This window comes from Acomys minous, assembly GCF_964271855.1.
Source record: "Acomys minous genome assembly, chromosome: 17".
Taxonomy (NCBI): domain Eukaryota; kingdom Metazoa; phylum Chordata; class Mammalia; order Rodentia; family Muridae; genus Acomys; species Acomys minous.
The window spans coordinates 20,401,240-20,420,876 of record NC_140500.1 but is presented as its reverse complement, the minus strand read 5'-3'; the positions used below and the strand labels follow the sequence as shown (position 1 = coordinate 20,420,876).

The window sequence follows — 19,637 nt, the reverse complement described above, 5'->3', positions numbered from 1 at the left end:
TTTTTAAATGATGGAGGCTAAGGTCTAGAAACAGAAGAGAATAGTAAATTGTGGGAGGTAAGTTTCATGCTCTTGGCAATCACTTAAAAAGAGAGAGAGAGAACATCTCCTATGTAAAGAAGAAATGCAACACCCTGTATGTGAAAAGTAAATACATATATTTGGATCATAAATATTGTAACACAATCAAATAGACATTTGGTCAGTGTTTTCTGCTGCACAGTGAAAATACCTTCAAGCAACACAATAAAGTCACCACTCATTATTGGCTGAGAGAGACAGAGAGAGAGAGAGAGAGAGAGAGAATGTATGTGTGTTAGCCATAGTGGGTAGATAAAGAGAGAAAAAAAAAATCAAGGACATTCATTCAGTTACACCCTTCTACAAGAAATCCTACAAGAGTGAAATTCAGAGGTCAATACCAGGGCTAGAGGACACGATGGCTGCTTTATTCTGTCTCGAGCACAGCTTGGGGACTCAGTTCTTTGTAGCAACCCATGTCTGCTGACCCTCCAGCAAGAAATCCACCTAGTCAAAGCCCAAGTCTAAATGGTTGGGTTCCCTGGCCTATCAAGCCACCTTCTAAACTATGAAGGGATCTCCTGATCTCCATTTAAGTTTCCATTTTGTGCGGTCCTCATCCCAGGACTCAGGAATGCTGGGACCCACCACCTCTTCTGGGCGTGTGGATCAAAACCAGATGTCCATCCCTGCTCTTATAGAGTTTACAAGGAGGCAATTGTGGCTTAAATCAATACCCGAGTGCTGGAAGGGCAAATTCCCTTGTCAACAGTACAGGCAAGTAAATGAGGAGAGCCCATGGAAGTTATGATAGATCTGACACATGCTTGCCAGCAGGTGGCTAGAAAAACCTAAGCATTTGTCTTGCATATGAAAAGGAAGCTCGGGGTAGAGCTGGCTATCCTGTGGGGTGACAAACTTCTGCAAAGCAGGATAGAAACAGTGCCCATCTGGATGACATCATAGGAAAAAAACCACAATCTGGTGGGCATTGGAGTGGTGTTGGCTTCAGGAAGGAAAGCATCTCAGCATTCTGCTGTGCAGTTATGGAGCTGCCCTTTAGCTTCACATCACTACCTCCAATTATTCATGGAGTTATCTGGAGATAATGTCATTTAATATTTGCCTGAAACTTACTAACTACTCATAAACTCTCATTGTCTTAAAGGTGGGTACTGACCTTTATTAGAAATGTCGACAGTGGAAGTTTTTTGAAAGGAAAATGCTGAATGATTAGTACCGGGTCTACCAGAAAGCCAAACCCAACTACTACCAGCTCTGTACACCTCGTACTGTAGAGACCAAGCCAACATCTTGAGCATTCTTGGCCAAAACAAAGCATTCCGGTAAATTCTTTGCATGCTTTTCTGGCTTTCTCCAAAGATAAAAACAGGAGCTCTTTAGAATGTGCCAAGGCACGCTCCAAGTAAGGCATATTAGCAAAGATTAAGTAGGACAGGATTAATGTAGAATCTTAGGGTGGTGGAACTGGAATGGGGCTTTGAGACCTTCTAATTCAAGCCCTTCCTGCATAGTCAGGGAAATCACAGCCTGAGGAGAATGTTCAGGATCACATAGCAACAGCTAATTAGTGACAGAACTCAGTTAAAAACCTGATCCTCATCTCCATGTCAGCAGGCCATCTGTTGCCTCATGCTGCTTAAGATCGCTGTGTACTGAAGTCTTTTGAGATCAGTAAACTATTTAGTTATTTGCCTCACGTGAAAATCGCTGGCTCAAATGTCTTCTTTGCTAGAGAATGAGCAATCATAACAGACCATACCAAACATTGTGTCAAATTCTGTTAGCCACTCCTAGTCAGAGGTTTATCCTGTGAGAGTCCTAGAGTCCGCAGCAGTTCATAATCAGTATTGTCAGAGGAGCCCTATGATAGATAAGAACATGAACAAACTGCAAGTGCATTCTGATTGATCACATAAAAATACCATCTTTCTCTAGCTCCTTAATATTTGTAGGTAAAAACCAAAGGTGGCTTCACAGAAAAGTGACAGAAACTCTTGGACTATCTATATATGTCCTCACAGTCTGAAAGTGAGAGAATTCTGGAAAATATATTTTTTCCTTTCTTTTGTTCTTTCACTCTTTATTTCTGTCCTGTTTTCTTGATCTTAGAAATCTTTCCAGGCAAGAATGGGGTAGTATTGACATTGGTCTCACACACTTCAGATCTCACAACCCCCATAGGCAAATGATCTGAGAGAAACTGCTCTTATTTTTGTCTAATAAACAAATGGCTGGCTCACCATGAGATGCGATTTAATGACAACAAAATCTGAGCCAGTATCCACATACCTGTCCACCAATAACATAAGCTCTGCAAATGCTTCCTGATCTGCCATCCAGGATAGCTCCTGTGTTCATGGGTCTTCACACACAAACACACACATGCACGCACGCATGCACGAGATCTCAACAGCATGTGCTTGCTCATGCACAAAAGTGTATCTACTGGTCTTATCAGCAACCCCACACAGGCCTTAGGCTTTTCTCCAGCAAAAGATTTGGTCCTTTTCCAACAAAGTCAGTCTTATATAAAACTCAGTCCAACCGTCATTAGTTCAGTATTCCCAAAAGTCAGACCTGCCTGCGTCATTAATGAGTAGCTGCTGAGGTCTTGAAATAGAGTGGTGGGCTGAAAAGATCTTCCAAGTCAGCCCCAAACCCCATCTCTCACTTCCAGCCGGCACCTGGATTTGCAGCCCCTCTGCTTAGGGTGGAGGAGGCCTTGAAATTACTCAGGAAAAGGTCTGGAAGAGCCTGCAGCAGAAGCAGCTTGCTCAATTAGGCATCCTGAATGGAGGGGAAGAGGAAAGGCCTGAGCATCTGATACCTCTGGGATTGCAGAGGCAGAGATGGGAAATGTTATGTAATTAAACTCTGCTGGCCTGTCCTGCTTGGGGAATGCGAGACCCATCAGCAGTGACCTCTTCCAATCAACTTAATTGGCCCAATCTCGCCAAAAAAAGCAAAAGAATTGGTTTAGTGCCTCATGGAAATAACTTAGCTCCTGACTATTTATGGCCACTGAACTCAAAGGATGGGAGCCTTGACTCTGAGCCAGGACTTGACAGCGTGTGCTAACTTCTAGGAGGACTGAGATGTTTCAGGGCTTTTGGGCCTCCATCCTTGTCTCATTGCAAAGTGGCTGTGCCCAACTTGCTGCACTGGGGCACGCAGCATTTCACAACTCCAAGCCCCGGGGTTCTTCTCTTCAGGCAGGCTGGGGCCTGCAAGGACTTATCATCTAGAAAAAACATAGACCTTGACAGCAACGCAGGGTGGCTGGACTTTGCTTCTCTCTTACACAAACGGTGGCTATGCCGAAGACAATTACTATGCTCTGTGTCTTCAATGTCACATTGTTTTGGAATTGCAGCTTGCATATCTGATGCTAAAACAAAAATCTGTCTGGCAATTAATAACTGATTCCTTTATTGCCTCTCGCCCTAAATAATCCAGAGACCTATCAGATTCCCATGAACTAAAATCTAACTTTACCTGCCTCCAGGTTATAGATAAGTAGTAAACTGAGGCAAACCACAGGAAAGCTTTGTTTTATTTTATTTTTACACAGTGGGTAAACCATTGAGATATGATGCTATCCAGAAGAGACAAAAGGTCCCATTTTCTCAGTGACTGACAGATGCCCAACCTAAGCCCAAGTAGACTGTACCTCTATAGATCACAGCCTTTGTATCTGGTCCCTTTGAGCTTTTCCTGGTAAAGAGGAATGCCTCTCTCTTCCTCCTCAGTCCCCGTCAACACAGTCACTCTCTATAGAGAGGGGCATGGAGAGTCCTAGACATCAGAAAACTACTGCTCCAAAGTGGCAGACTAAATGCAGGTGTTTCCAGCTGGGAGTCTTCTGCCTCAGCATTGTGCTCTCAGAAAATAGCGGCCTTAGCTCTGCCTAACAATGGCTATTTCTCAGAGAGATGAACTTCCCTGAAACACTGAGGGAGAACCTCAAAATAGTACAGCTTTAGCTTTAGGAATGAAGACTGCCATTAACCATATAGTGTTCCATCCAGACATTGTCACAGGATCAAACGGGCTCTTTGTCACCTGGCCCAGGTGAACAGATATGTTTACCCCTAAACATACAGCCTTCTTCCTGCTTTGGCCAAGTTATTTCATACCTCAGTGAAGCCAGGGAGCTGCTTCGTGCTCTCACTCCCTGAAGCCTACAGTTCTTCCTTTATGCATACCTTTGTTAAGTCACAGGTCTAAGCATCCAAGGCCATCTTCCCACTTCCCCAGACCCACAGTTCCTGCAAAAACACACAGCATAGTCCTTCATGGGGGCACATGATGTTATGCAGATTTCCTGCATCCCCTTGGCTAGTTTTCTCATAGCTGCTTTAGCCACCAGCTAGCCCATAGACAAGGGCATTAGCACATACACAGCTTAGCTTTTGATTCATAGCACAGAATCCTCAAAGACAGGCAAACACTATGGAGCCCAGCCTATCATGGGCATCATTGTACCTTTCCCCAGGCCCATATTTCAAGATTCACTCTGGCTAGTAAGGAAACATCACACACTCCATCATGAAATAGATCATTTTCCACCTGGAAGGCAGCACTAACCTTCCAGTTCCCAGCCTAGGCTGTAGTCCAGGTGAGCAGCAGCAACACCAGCTCCCTCGCCACCCACAGAAGTACCTATCATCCTTTTTTTTTTTACAAAGCCACAGATATATTTCAAATCAGCTTCCCTTTGGCTCCCATGGTCCATGAACAAGTCTAGAAGAACCCTCCCCAGGCACTGTACTCCCCAGTGCTGGCAATGCTGCAACTGTCAGCTGAGCATGGAGAAGGAATTTTTCCAAGGCAGTGTGCCATGTCCCAGCACTCACCAATGAGCTGAGCATCCAGTGGGCAATCCCATCAATTTGTAATAATAATCATCAACATTAACTGGTGGTAGTGTGTCCTTCTCCTACTTGAGAGAGCCCATCATACGATATTATACAGTGTGCATCCTTACCACTTGGCATGCAAGTGCATTTCTCTCCTCAGGAGTCTTGCGCACCTAGAATTTCCTGTCACCGGACCCTGTGCCAACACACAAGAACTTGCCCCTTATACGTGGTACAAGCCTCATCTAAGCCTTCCCTAGTTCCTTCACTGGAAGGCAAGGAAGAGGAAGAGGCAAAAAGGCATCCCTCCTTGAGTTGCTCTCTGCATGAATGTTCAAGCCTCTTTATCTTCTATGTGTCCCAGGCAAATCGCAGGGCTGCATATGCCCATAAAGTTAACATTCCACTCTTCTCAGAGAATCTCCCTTTCACATCCCTTTGGTAACCCTCAGTCCTCCAGCCCCCACACGTCCACCTCTAACACACACACACACACACACACACACACACACACACACACACACACACACACACAGAGCCCAGCCGCCCTCCCACCCCATACCACACCCACCCCATGTGTCTGTGCAGGCACGCACAAGCCATCTGTCTTCAGCACACCACACCGCACTTCTCCAGCTCTGACACCCTTCACAGGCACAGATTTCTCATTAGCTACACCTAGGTTCCCACAAGCTCTCCTCTCCTGCTATGCACACAGATGCCCATCACACAGGCTCCCCACCCCTCCAGGTCAGGCCAAGCTAGAGGAAGCTGGAGTGAGCTCCGCCTCCAGCTCTGCTCTCCCACCCACAACCCCCTTCATCCCCCCCCCCCCCCTCTCACTGAGATGTAGGAAACCCTCCCAGTCTTTCTCTGGCCACCCAAGGATCAGTCTCCCGTTTTGGGAAATCAGACCCTGATTCATACAGATTCATTCTTCTCAAGGCCAGCCTCAGCACAGTCCTCACCAAATAGCAATCCTACTTGCTCTCCCTGAGGCGAACCGGTAAAACTTTCTTCTTCTGTCCTTATATACCACCAGACACAGCAGCCGGCTTTCTTTTTCTCTCTCCACTGTCTCCCAAAGCTACTAAGGTCAGTTTGAGCTGAAAGCGGAGATAGCTGAGTTTTATCTTCTGGATTCACCTCTACAATTTCTTTGAGCTACATGTCAGGATCAGCGAAGGCCGAGTAAACTGGTAAAGTTCGGGCTATTTAGAAAACAGAACGGATCGTAAAGCTCTCCGGCAAAACCCACTCCTTTGGCCCCCTCTTCTCTCATCCTGACGTTTAGGGCAGCGTGCTTAGGTAGTTCTTCGCCCCTGGTTTGTAATGCAAAGACATTCCTTTACTGAAAGGCAGGTTCGCCAGCACAATCCGTAAGGCGCAGAATTTCCAACTTCAGACTCAGCGAGTAACACCCACCCTTTTCAGTCTCCCTTCCCCTCCCCCAACAGGTCCCCGCCCCCAACCTCTTCACACTCATAAACAAGTCCGGGTTCCGGGACTCCAGCTTTCTAGCTAGCTGCCTGCGCAGGCTGGGATCGCGTCCTACAACAGCCCCCACTCTGAGTCTCAACCTGCCACCCGCCGGCCTCCAGGAGGTCTGAGCCAATCTGGTGGGTGCTTCCCCAGCATGAAAACACGAGCCTCGACTCCAATTTCTACTTGCGACCGGTCTAATCAACTGTGTCCACGCTATTCCGGTGCTGTGGTCCCAGGGAGGCGCATCTGAGCGCTGCAGAAGAACGCCAAAATTGCGCAAAGCGAGTAGCACCGCACACCCACTCACACCCGAAAATGACCGGCAGTGCTGTCCTCCCGGCAGGCACCCTACACCGGCGGCCTTCCCCTCCGTTCTGCACCTTCAGTTCCCAAGCCAGACAAATTTCATTAGAAGTATCCACCACTGTGCAGAGCCCCGTGGCAATGAAAACGGTTCCGTCCGCTGTGAGGTCTTTTAACTCCGACCTAGCTCTGAAGGTCCCACTTCTTGGGAGACGGGAGTGGGGCGGGGGCTGGCGGGGGGGTCCTAAAATGGGCTCCGAGAAATTGCTACCAAATCCCTGCCGATAGCCCCGCCCCTGTGCCCACCGTACACTGGCCAGGTCCCAGGCTGGTGGGCCTGAGAGCTGGCTCCAACCTCTGCGCAAAGACCCAGGGTGGGGAGCCATTGGGTGGGTAGGCGCTAGGGACCCTCTCCGAGAAAAAGGCTTATGTGGGACACCAACGCTGGCACACTCATTGTTAGGCGAGGAGTCCCCAACTTCCCCAACCTGGGAAGCAAACTGTGAGGGTCCTGAGCTTGGCGTCCCCTCCCCCAGCCCACGCCCTGCCTGGCTTTGCCTTGGAGCTGTCGAACCAGCCGTGCCCGGTGGTCAGGGGGTTGCAGGGCACAAGCCGGGATCCTGGCCTCTTCCAAGCCCAGGTTTTGTCTGTCACCTCCTTTTTGTTATAGGATGAGCGAGAGTCTTTTGGAAGAACCAGATAAGAGAGTTGGAGGTGTGCATGCATGAGGTGGAGTGGGGGTTGCAGAATCCCTTTCCTGCCTTTTCGTGGTCCCCGTTTTCCCTCGCCTCCACCTCCTTCCCTTTCCAAAGCAGGTTTCTTAAACCTGATCACTTTCCCAGACCGAGGGCGGTTTCTTGGGCAGCCAGGGGACCAGAGGGAGGAGGAGGTGGGGAGCGCGGTATTCGCGCTCGCGCATGTGTGCAGCAATGCATGTGGAAAGAGTGTGGTAGTGATTGCGCCTAGGCCTGGGCAGATCCTAGCTCAGACTTTGGGGAAAGCATTAGAACCGGAAAGTTAAGAGCTTGTTGCACGATGGGGGTGGGGCTGGGTGCAGAGTTGGGGGGCCTCCCACGCGGATCTCCAGGACAATCTCCCCCAAGAGTTGTTCCCCCACCCCCTCCGAGACCTGCCCACCCAACGTGCCCGCCACCTCCCCTTACCGTGGCAGAAGTAACCATGGCATCCGTGTGACTATTTCCAGGGACGTCGACATGAAGAGAAAGGTGGACTCAAGTTCGATCATTCAGTCTTTCCCACCCCTGCGGCAGCCACTACCCAGCGGTGGGGAAAACGAGAGAAAGAGAGAGAAAGAAAGAGGGAAGAAAGTTGCGCCGGGCTCTCTCGCGGGGCGGCGGGCGCGGAGCTGCTGGGTAAAGAGTGGAGCCTTCAACTCTGAGTCCCGTGAACATAATCTGCGCGGTTATAACCAGCCAACCCGGCCAGATGGCTCCGCGCTCAGCGCCTTAACCCCTTCTGCGCCAAGCCACTCGCCCCCGAGCCCCGCCCGCAAAGACTCATAGGCCCGCGCCCTATCACTTTGGAGTTTGCTCTTGAGACCAACAAGGAAACCTGGTCATTCTCCTACTCTCCTTTCAAGGAAAACAAACTAACGGACAAACAAACAAATAAACCGTTTCAAAATAGCCTATTCTTCAGTACCTCCTATTTTTTACCCCCTCTTAGAGATGGGGAGGAGGAGTCGACGAAAACATTCGGTGTATCATTATATTTTACATGCTAATATCTTCGATCTGTCTTATTCTTGCATTTTTTCTTTTTGATTTTTATTTTCTTGTAAGATTCTTTTCTTTTTCATTTAAGCAGGCAGAAGGCCTTTCTTGCCCCTCAGCTAAGGAAAGCTTGGGTCTCAACCTTAAACTCTACCTCTAAACCTCAGAGCCTTCTAGGTTTGGATCTCTCTCCACCTCTTATCAACCCCCTCCCCCACACACTCAACAACAGGAATCCGCCCAAGAACAGTTGCCTTCCCTCGAACTCTCCAGTCCCGGGGACCAGCTCCCGAGGCGCAGTCTAGGGAGGTTAAGTCACCGAGGTAAGGTGGGGGTGGGAGTCCTGAGCAACCAAGGGAGTGTGGTTTGCGTGCGCGGCGCGTGCGTGAAACAAAACTGGACGTATGAGTCCAAACCACGCACTTTACTCACCCTCCAACTTCTCTACCCCTTCCTTCCAAGGTGGGACGCCGCCCTGGAGCTGAGCACTCGCCCACCACTCACCGCTCTGCACAAAAACAATTTGCCCCAAAGAAAAGGCAAGCAATATACCTCTTTCTGACTCCCCGAAAGTAGCGATGCTCCATTCTGCGACCACTAGAGTCATTCGAGGAAAAGAGCCTTAGGGTGGAGGCAGAGGTCTTATTTGGAGATAATTTTAGCTATTTATTAGACCCCACTTGCTCACAACTGGTTCTCTTAGAATTGACAATGGTTAGTGCATCTAGATTTTGCTCAATCGCGGTCCAAGAGAAATGCAGGGAGGGAAATCCTAGTGTAAAGGGGAAATGGAAAGCCTGAGAGTAGAGTATTGCTCCTTCACTCCTTTCCTGGTTCTTGCAAGGTGGAACTCCAGTTCGAGCGCCACCCACCCTCAACCCCCACCACCTCAGCCACTCTCCAAGTTGCCTCTTTTCAGGACATTTGACTGGACTCGCACGCACTAGGAAAGGCAATTTAAAAGTCCACCTCTTCCTTGCCTCCTATTAAAGTGTCTGATAAGCAACCCGTAGTGTAGTTCAGCAAGGTTCCAGGTTCAAAACCTGAAAATTCCTCCGAGTTGTATGCGTTTGGTCCACACCCAGCAGTATCAGAATTGCACCCACCGGTTGAGGCCGAGAGAGAAGCTTCGGGGTGAAGGGAGGCCAGAGAGGATGGAGAGTTCAGGGTGGGGGTGGGGGGGGCTGCGTACTAGATAGATTGTACCTGCCTCATCATTATCCTGGCTGACGGGGGCTGCCACATCGAAAATGGCCGGCAGCACCCACAGAGGCCCAAAGATGTCACCTCCAACGGTCCCTCAGAAAGGCTTGGTCCTCCTTCAAAGGCTTCCTTCCCTTCTGCCAAAATATCTCCTTCTTCCTCTGGATCCGATCCGGCTGCAGAGTTGCACCCTTCACCCTGCCACACAGCACTTTGGAGGTTTGGCTTGGGCGTGCTCTGTGGCGTTCTGGTTTTCTCGCGGTCTTCTGGCCCGCCCCTGCCCTCCCCCACTTCCCGCACTTGCCTCTCTCCCCCTGCTTTCCCCCTCCCTTCCCGCCGGTCTCTCTGCAGGCCGAGTTCTAGGGGCTCATTTCTCAAGCTCTTAGTCCTGGGGCTCTACAGACTGCAGCCAAAGAGGTGCTTGATTCCCTGGGAAGGAAGGAACGGGTTAAATACACGTGTGGGCTGCTCCGCCGGCTGCTCCCGGGTCACTGGCGGCCTGGAGGGAGGAGGGGTCTAAGAGGGGGGCAAGCTTAAATATGAACAGTCAGAAGAAAAGGCAGCAGAGTTCAAGACTCCGATTTGTTCTGCAGATGCGGTGCACTGGCTGGCCGCCTCCCTTTGCCAGACCTGGGCGACGGCAGGAAGAGTGCATTGTTTCCAACTCAAGGGTGCAGGAGGGTCTGTCTCTGCCTGCAATCAACAGGCCTTGTAATATGAGAGGTGACACCTTAATCTTGCCAAATATGTGCGGTGTCTTGGGGGCAGGGGAGGGCAGGGTGGAGAGCGGGGGAAAGGAGAAGGGACCAGGGAGAGATCCAGGCAAGAGCAGAGGGCAAAAGATGCACTTTCCTAGGAGACCGGATTCACCATCCACTCCCCACCCCCAACCCGTGGAAAACGGTTGTCCTTTTCTTTATGTAAGACCTATCTGAGGATTTTCTTCTCCCAGCAGACAGTCTATCTTCTCCTTCCTTATTTATTTCCACTGAGGAGCTAAAGAGCCTCCCTTCCTTCAGTAGACTCTAAAGCCATCTTGGACTTTTCTCGGCTCTCGGATGCCCAAAAGAGGATGCTGAGCTGGGAAAAAAAGGCAAGGCGCACTTGGTTACAGTCAGATAAAGGGCTGTCAAGAGTTAGAGCGACTTGTAGGCAAACCGGTTTCTAAATAGAGTTTTAGTTTTTGTAGACAGACCAGAGCTGAGGGTGGTATAGATAGCTGGAGTCAGGAGCAAAGGGGGCTAGAAGCAGTGGAGTGTGTACACGCCATTAAAAAAAAAAAATCTCTGTCTTTGGTTAGCTAGGTAGTGATCTCCTTAAGCAAACTCTGGCCGCCAATCTGTTGACAGCACCCTGGGGCCAATGAACTTGCTCTTTCTCCCAATTGTATCTGAGGCCCTGGTTCCCGGAGAGCAGCTGATAGAAGCAGCAGGAACCAGGTTCAAATTTTAAAGCCCCCAGTAAACTCTCTCCAAAGGCTAATTTCTAGTGCTCGCTCTTGGCCTACCCTTATCTTTTGTAATAGCGCCACGGTGTGGTTGAAACGCTAAACAGAAACAAAATGAAAAGGTGGAAATGAGTTTCCTGGAAAACTGCATTTTCTTCTGTTTGAGTTCAATGAATCGCCGCCACACGCTTATGTGGGGGGTGGGGAGGGTCTCTCTTGCAGCAACAATGTATGGTTAATTCATAGTGAATATTGAGCCATGAAATGAGAAAGTTGGTCCTGTTTGACTATACAGGACAAAGATAAGCTTCATTATCGGGCTAGCCTTGGCTCATAGCCTAGCTAGCCTTCACTGCATTTCTTTTAACTTGTCTTTGTATAAATAGCGTAGCTTAGCTGAGCCCAAAATGTCTGCAAGTTGCCTCTGTTGCTGGAGGGTATTAAGGCTTGATTTTGGGCTCTCTTCCTACCTCCACTCATGCAGAGGATGGTGATGGAGCCAAGAAGTCTACATTTCTAAAACAAGGTTAATGCAAAAGGTGTTTGCGTTAGAAATGCGAACTTAGGGTCAGGGAAGTTCGATGCATCATGTTATCTTGGCTTTCGTGAAATACACCTAGCTACACCTCTGTTAAGCACACAGACCAGCCTGCCAGCTAGCAGTGATTGCAAAATGCCCTGGAGCATAGGTGAGACCTTATTTGGGAGGATTATTTTCTTTGCCCTCAAATAATATTGGTTGTGCCTGGAAGTGGAGTGATGGGTCTATGCTTAGTCAGGAAAGCTTAGCTCTAAGATGTCTGACATCCCAGGAGAAGACAGCTTTGCTCCAAGAACCAGCTCAGATCTAACAGAGATATTAGAGGTGTTATCCTGCTAGACAGATGGCTCAGAGGTTAAGAGCACTCACTAGCTGTTCTTCCAGAGGACCCAGGTTCAATTCTCAGCGACCACATGGCAGCTCATCACCATCTGTAGCTCCAGTTCCAGAGAATCTGACATCCTCATACAAACATACAAGCAGGCAAAACACCAACGCACACAAACCAAGCAAGCAAGCAAGCAAGCAAGCAAGCAAATAAGCAAATAAATAATATAGAGGTGATGGTCTAACATCTTCTCAGACTCCACCTGACATATAGTAACCAAAGAAACTGAGTCCCCCAGTTTTTCAGTGATGTATTTAGGGGGACAGAAAAGTAGACAAATGCAGACAACAGGCCACAGAGCAGGAAGTAGGCATCATTGAAAGGATTAGTTTTGTAGCCCCACAAACCCGAGTTCATGCTGTTCTCTCAACCAATGAGATGTGCTTTGGAACAGGTTTCCTAGCTGATCACGACCCATCCAGAACTGGAGAAATAGTGCCAATCTCACAGGTGCACTATGAAAAGCAAATAAATCCAGTAATTTAAAACTCACAGGCCAGGGTTTGGTGCAGGGCAATTCCCTGATCCAAATCCTATAGTCCTTACAATGGCACTTTTGGCACTCGGTTGATATTAGTCTTTAGAAAGAAAAACATTTATTATTTGGGTTCCATTCCATATTCCATTAATATAAGTGTGTGTGTGTGTGTGTGTGTGTGTGTGTGTGTGTGTGTGTGTGTGTTCTCAGACAGTAAGAAATGAGCAGAATGAAGTAGTGGACATACTTAGAATTTATTTAATTTCCTAATGTAGACCCAGTGAAAGACATAGATGAAGGGTTTAAAAATCTCATCTTATTCATTCCCCGCCTCTGGGCGGAGTCACCTCCCCATTCAAGAGGAAATTCCAGCACATCCTTCCACTGTTAACAGATTGCCTGGTGTATTACTGCCCTGTTGTTATCGCTAATTATGTGCTAGGGTTTATGCTGAACAATATAACGCATTACACGGAACAACAATGAATCAACTCATTTTGTGAAATAGAACGCGTATTTGTCATTAGGCTTCAAAAATTACCCGTAATGATAGCGTGAAGGCATGTGTCCCTGCCACACAGGTGGATCTAGGAGTCTCCTGTTTTGCCAGTCATGACATGAATTCCTAACCACCCTATAAATTAGCTTTATGCTGTACCAAACTCCACTCATAAAAAAATGACATTAAGGTTTCCTAGGTAACTAATGCATTTCCAAAGGGAATAGGTCTCAGGAGACAAAGAGGACAGGGAAAAGGGTGGGGGAGGGGAAGAAAAGAAAAAAAGTTAAAAAAAAAGCATTATATTAGACCCATGTGACATAAACAGAATATTTCTTGGGAAGGAACCATAAAGTTTTACTGTGTGTGTTTGACATAGATGTGGCATTGCCATTAATTCCATCTCTGGGCAATAAAATACCTCATAGACTGTTCTATCACATATGCCAACGTTTCTTTTTGTAGATCCAGTTATGCAAACCAAGAAATCTGGACCTTTCTATTCAACTGCTGAGCTGTATCCGCTCTGAGCCCACCATGGACTCAGACTCTAAGAACTCTGGTGCAACAGTCATAGAAGCAGCAACACTTCCCTCATACAGAAAGTGATAGCCTTTTTGAGAATAGCAATTTGTGAGAGATAAAGACACCCCCCCCAGGCCTTCGGTGACTACATCTACAGTGGAGACTCATTAGGGAATTTGATACAGCCTATCCAAGCTTTTGTGCCGTCTGTGACAGTCATCCTCACTGTTCACCTGACTGGTTTAGATGACCTAGGAATCACCTCCTGGGTGTGTCTTTGAGGGTGATTCCAGGGAGGTTTAACTGGAGGTGTTGGGGGAGAGGCAAGGATCGGCCTTGGCTGTAGGAAGCACCATTCTATGGACTAAGGTCCCACACTAAACAATAAAGGGTTGACAGCAATAAGTGGACACCAACGTTCATTAACTTGGACTTCTTGACCACAGACACGATGTAAACAGTACCTCACTCATCTTGCTAAGTTGAGTGCCCTGCCATGAAGGACTGGCATTTCATAGCCAGAAGCCAAAGCAAACCCATTCTTTCTTAAGCTGTTTTTGTTTGTTTATTTGTTTGTTTGTTTTGTCACAGCAACAAGAAATGTAATTACTGGACTGTCCATGTAGAGTTTCTTTGAAAAAAAGACTTTAGTTTAGATTTATTTGTATTTGTGTGTATGTGTGTGTCTCTAAGTGTGTATGCCACGTGTGAGCAAGTACCCCTGAAGGCCAGAAGAGTGTGTTATAGAACCCATAGCAACAGTTTGTCAGGGATCAAGTTTGTCTGTGAGGCAGATTCGATCCAGCCTGTCTCTGGACCACCATATAGGTAAATGTGTCTTACTCCGGGGCATTGGCGTGGCATGTAGAAGAGTGGTTTAAGCATCGATCCGTCCTCCTCATTGGTCTCCTTGTGTAGAACACACCTATGCAACTGTTCATGACAGCTTAGCTAAGAGAGCTCTCACAGGAATGCGAGAAAAGCCTCTGTCCCAGGGTTCTAAGGCATTTATCTAAGGGGTTAACGACCATTGCCTTTGCTCCAGTGGTTGAAAAGACATTTCAGTTAAAACTACTTGCACTTGCCGAATTGAGATATGGGGGGGGGGGGGGGTAGAAAACAGTTGAGCCTCAAGACTGAAATAACTCACAAATGAATACCTACCCAGAAACTCTGGATTTGAACCTGAACCTGTGGACAACGGATGTTTAGTTACATGCGTTTCATCTGACTCCCATCCAGTAGCAACTTGTCACTGTAGTGAGACTTGTGTACTTAAGAACCCAGGTATGTCATATGAACATGTTTTTGTTTCAGTCCCAGGTGTGGGATATGGGGCTGCTTCAGATTGTCTACCCCAGCAGACTGTTTGCCTTGGGTGTGCTCTGGCAAGCGTGTGATTCTGCCAGCTCAAGATAGTTTGATTCTGGGGACTCTAGAGAGGGCATAAAAAGACCAGAGCCCCAAGAGAGGAAGTGTGGCTGCTCCTCCTGTTGGTACCTCCTCCTGATGCTGCTATTGCTGAGAAAAAAGATGATAAGAAGAAACCGGACTTATCCCAAGGAACTCAACATCCCAATCATCAGGAAGACATCTAAAAATAACTAAATATCTCTTTCCCCTCTAGCCTTTTCTATCCTACCTGGTGTTGGGGTGTTGGAAAGGATTGGGGTGGAGAAAAGTGGTAGATTAAAAAAATAAAATAGATTAAAAGACACACCAACAGGTCACTCATACAAATATTTGTCTGCCTAGCACAGACACGGACTTAAATGTCAGCATTCAAAGTCTGCCTGTGGCCAAGCTGCTTTCTGAAAATAACCACAAAGTGCTCGGTTTGTATGTCATTGCTTCATTGCCTCCTCGCTCTGCCTCCAAAAAAGAATGAGAAACTTCTACTGCTTCTTTTCTCACTCCAAACAAGGTCTCACACAAGCAATTTGGAATAAAAAGTATATAAAAAAAAATAAAAGAGAAAAGAAAGACATTAGATCCTTTGAAGTAGAGTTACCTTACAAACTATATCAGTAGTTGTCTCTTCCCACACTTCCCCTTCCCATCTGACCCCACAGCCACCTTTAAGATAAAGCAAACAAGAGAGGCAAACAGCAGACTTGGAAGTAGCCGGCATTCTACACACAGACATTTATAAAGCAAATGCAATGAGTTTTGTCCAGAGTTAGCAGGGAGTCTGTGGTTAATGACAATGGACTCAGGCCTGGCAGGGGATCACAGGATGACACACTGGCCCACACCCCTTATCTCAAGTTGGAAACAGAGACTGGCTGCCACGTGGAAGCAGCACATGAATGGCTCGCATTCTTTTAGAGTTGGAAGGTGCCTGAGAGCTCCCTAGTCATGCCCTTCGTTTCGTAGAGGACAGACATCATTGTGATACAGAGACATGAAGAGACTTGCCTGAGAGCACACAGAAAATCAGACTTACTGGTAAGTGTGCGGTGCCCGCACTCCTGACTCCCAGCATGCTCCTTGTTCTGCCCATACAACTCCAAGACATGCATGGATGTTTCCTCCATGGCACATTCTGTCCACCACTCTTGATTTCCTGACATTTCTTTTAACTCCTTTCTTTACTTATCAACTTATGTTAATATTTCACTTCCTTTATATTGTTCCCATTGTGATAGTGGCCAAACATGAAAAAGCAACTTAGCATGGAGATTGCAAGTTTAAAGTGGGGGACTGGATGGATGGGTTTTAATCAAAGATGGCCCTTTCTTACAATCAGAGACTTAAGTTTGGATCTTTCTGAAGAGAGAGCTTTACAGTGCTCCTTCCTTATTCTCAGGGATTTTTAAGACCCCTAGTGGATGCTTGAAACCTCAAAGTATGTGTGTGTGTCTATGACAAAATTTAACATGTGAATAAAATATAGTAAGACCAACAACCAGTAACAAACCAGAACAATTGCAGTACTATTGTAAAAGCTATTTAAAATTTATGAGTCTTATAATTCTGGAATTTTCCATCTAGGATGTTCATATTCTTGTTGGCCTTGGGTAATTACAACTGAGAAAAGCAGAACCTTAAGTGGGTGGGGCTCTTTCCCTTTCCACGACCTCTGTCTAATTGTGGCTAGTTACTGCAGATGACCTTAGTAGGCCCCCACGGAACAACCTTCTTCCACCATCCCCTTTTTGCTTCTCCATCTTCTTTTCTCTATGTTAAAAAGTGACAAGAAGATCCATTTTACTAAAGGGAGAGTTGGTAGATCTTCTAATTTTATCTTCTAACAGAAGCTGGCTGATCTACAAGAACTCCAGGAAAGGGCTGATATGGGTGAATGGGAGCCCTAGGGTGCTTCTGTCAAGTGACGTCAGAGGTGGAGTTTCTGACACACAGAATTTCCCCAAGCAGACCCACTTACCTCCACAGATCTTGAGCTGCTCTGTCACTAGGTGGTCTTGGGGATAGAATTGCCTTGAAGCAATGCTGTGTAAGGGGCTCAAGGTTGGTTGGGTGCCCAATAAGTCAAGATGCCTTCTTAATGTGAGACACACGTGCTAGTAACCCAGTCCCTTCATTCTGTGGGTACTTTCTCAAAGTCTGTGCCATTGATATAATGTAAAATTATCTTGGGCTGTGCGTGGATAAACATTTTTAAATTTAATAGTGATATTTACATTGTGTTAATGCATTAAATCTATTTATGGAGATATAAAACTTTCCTTAAATACATTTATTGGGGGAAATTGACTTCTGGCTATGCAGACCAATCTGTAATATGCAAAGCCTTCCATCAAGAGTATCTTTAAAGGCTGGGAAAATACTTTAAAAAGCATTTGAGGGTTCCACTTATGGCCTGGCTGAGGAAGCTCTGGGGGACCACCTCTCCAACGGCTAAGAACTGTGTCCCTGGACTTGAGCATGAAGATAAATGGACTCTGCGAAGGGGCTGACATTTCAAAGAAGCTGGGCACAGGGTCAAAGTGTCTTTTGCCTTCGTCTTTGTTTTGTGGTTAAGGGTTTTGGGTTTCTACTTTAAGAGTAGGCCATGGTCAGGATGTGAAGCAGCAAACACAGATGATGAGGAAAAAGAAAATTTGCTGTAATACTTGAGATGTCAACAGTTCTTTTTAGGAAATGGGAACAAAAAAAAATGCCAGTAAAGAGAAAGGTGGTCCCATATGCAACTCTGGCCTAGTTGTCATTGGCAAAACACTACACTGATATGTGCAAGACATACATTCTGGTCAAGGACGTGTGGCCTGTGTACTGGGCACAGATCATATCCTGATCAATTCAAAGAGTGATTATAGAATTAAGCTGGAAACCCATAAGAAGAAGAAAGGGAAGCAAGCTGCCGGGTAATGAGGACTAGATGACTTTCAACAATAATGAGGAGGAAGCCTTGAACACCAGAGCAGTGAGAGTGAATCTGAAAGGTGTCATGCTCAGTTAGAGACCCTTTAAAGAAAGTATTCTATCCAATTCCATTCTTTTTAAAAACTAGTTTTAAAAAATTATCTGTGTATATATATATATATATATATATATATATATATATATATATATATATACACACACACACACACACACACACACACACACACACACACACACACACATATATGCTTGCTGGCGTGTAGGCCTGTGCCTGTAGGAGAGCAGTGTCCGTGGAGACTAGATGAGGGGCGCATCCGATCTTCTGAAGCTGGCGTTGACATACAGGTGGGTGGGAGCTGCCTCATGTGGGTGTTGAGAGTTGAACTTGAGTCTTCTGATAAAGCAGCACATGCTTGTAACCTCTGAACCATCTCTCCAGCCCTCTGATTCCTGTCTTGGGAAAGGGATAGTAGTAGCTAGCAGGGAGGACGCTAGTGTGCAGAAATATCACAGTCTCAGTTACTACGTCTGTGGCGGGAGGGGTGATAGCTGACTGGGAAGAGGTACTGAGGAGTTTCCTGGAATGATGGAGATTTACATTACAGTGTAGACATTTGTCAAGAACAGTCGATGTTCACCTATGGTTTATGCAATCTATTCTATGTACATGTTGCACCTAATGAGAAACACCCACTAAACAACATCGTATTCAACTTAATTAAATGAATGCAGGAGTAGTTAAAGAAACACTGATATCCTTTATTCTGAAATTCATCAAAAAATGAGATGAATTGGTGAACAGAGGGGCAAGTAGGTTAGAGCGGCACAAAAGAGAGCAAGCATTGTAAAATCAAGCAGGTAGAGTGTGGTCTGTGGATAGGACCGTTCGCTATAATGTAACCTTTTCCTTACGTCTGGGATCCCCATAATTAAGAGCTGAATGAAGATGAGAGCATTTGGAAATAACTGGACAGCAGCCAAAACAGCGTGGCTGTGAGGGGGCAGGAGCTCTCCGCAAATGGGAGGTGCGGGAAGAGGGGCGCTCAGCATCACTGCACTTCCTCCTTGAGGCCCAGGCGGATTTGTACGTGGTGGCTGAGAACACGTGACTGACATGGGCTCGAACAGTCTTCCCAGGCTCAGAGACGGACAGGAGTTAAGAGTCAATGAAGAAGAAAAGCTGGTGATACTGAGTGTTGAGACGTCTCCCCTTAGGGCCTGGAGGGAAACAAAGCCCAGGCACCTTTACAATGAAGAAAGGCCAGGTGTTAATTATCTCAGACGAAAGATGAATTTTCTTCAGTCTGATTGCATTGTAAAGACAAAAGAAAACCTTTATTATAAAGAAGAACGCATCAAATGATTTGCATAACTCTCTCTATGCAATCTCAATCCTTCAGTTATGAATTATCAAGAAATAGATCCAAATCATTTAGGACCCAACAGGGAAAAAAAATCATATAAATATACTCAGGATAGTCACACACTGAACTCATTACACACTGAATTTAAAACAATGTATCATCATGTTGAAAATAGATGTAGAGCAAGAGAAAGAGTTTCACAGGAATAGGAAAATATTTAAAACAATGAAATGTGTAAAAAGAAAGAATCAGATGCATGTTATTCAGCTTTCTATCTCAGTAGCTTTTGGGTTATGGCCAGAGAGCAGATTCCATGAGAAGTGTGTGTGGAACAAACTGCTTACTTCAAGGAACAGTGAAGAGTGGCTGAAAGGGGCATTATGTTCTCCACTGACCTAAGCTCTCCCAGTAGTCCTCACT

At 46.5% G+C, this 19,637-nt stretch overlaps 1 protein-coding gene and 1 long non-coding RNA gene across 7 annotated transcripts in view; one reads left to right on the top strand and one right to left on the bottom strand.

Moving 5' to 3' along the window:
• The window catches only part of NTF3 (neurotrophin 3), a 224,647-nt gene that overhangs the window by 60,139 nt on the left and 144,871 nt on the right, over positions 1 to 19,637 (bottom strand). The window contains exon 1 of one of the 6 annotated variants that reach the window (XM_084766701.1): positions 9,632 to 9,841. The exons of 1 other annotated variant lie outside the window; for it this stretch is intronic. In XM_084766701.1, coding sequence (XP_084622827.1) covers positions 9,632 to 9,670 — 39 coding nt within the window. In that variant the 5' untranslated portion in view covers positions 9,671 to 9,841. Of the gene's footprint in view, positions 1 to 4,901; positions 5,325 to 5,872; positions 6,292 to 7,855; positions 8,120 to 9,631; positions 9,842 to 19,637 lie in introns of those variants that run through there. 4 more of the 6 variants (XM_084766705.1, XM_084766702.1, XM_084766706.1 and 1 more) reach the window with 4 other exon arrangements.
• Positions 15,885 to 19,637, top strand: part of LOC311587943 — a 29,690-nt gene continuing 25,937 nt past the window's right edge. Inside the window, exon 1 of the long non-coding RNA XR_014776025.1 lies at positions 15,885 to 15,954. This is a non-coding gene — a long non-coding RNA (uncharacterized lncRNA). The remainder of the gene's footprint in view (positions 15,955 to 19,637) is intronic.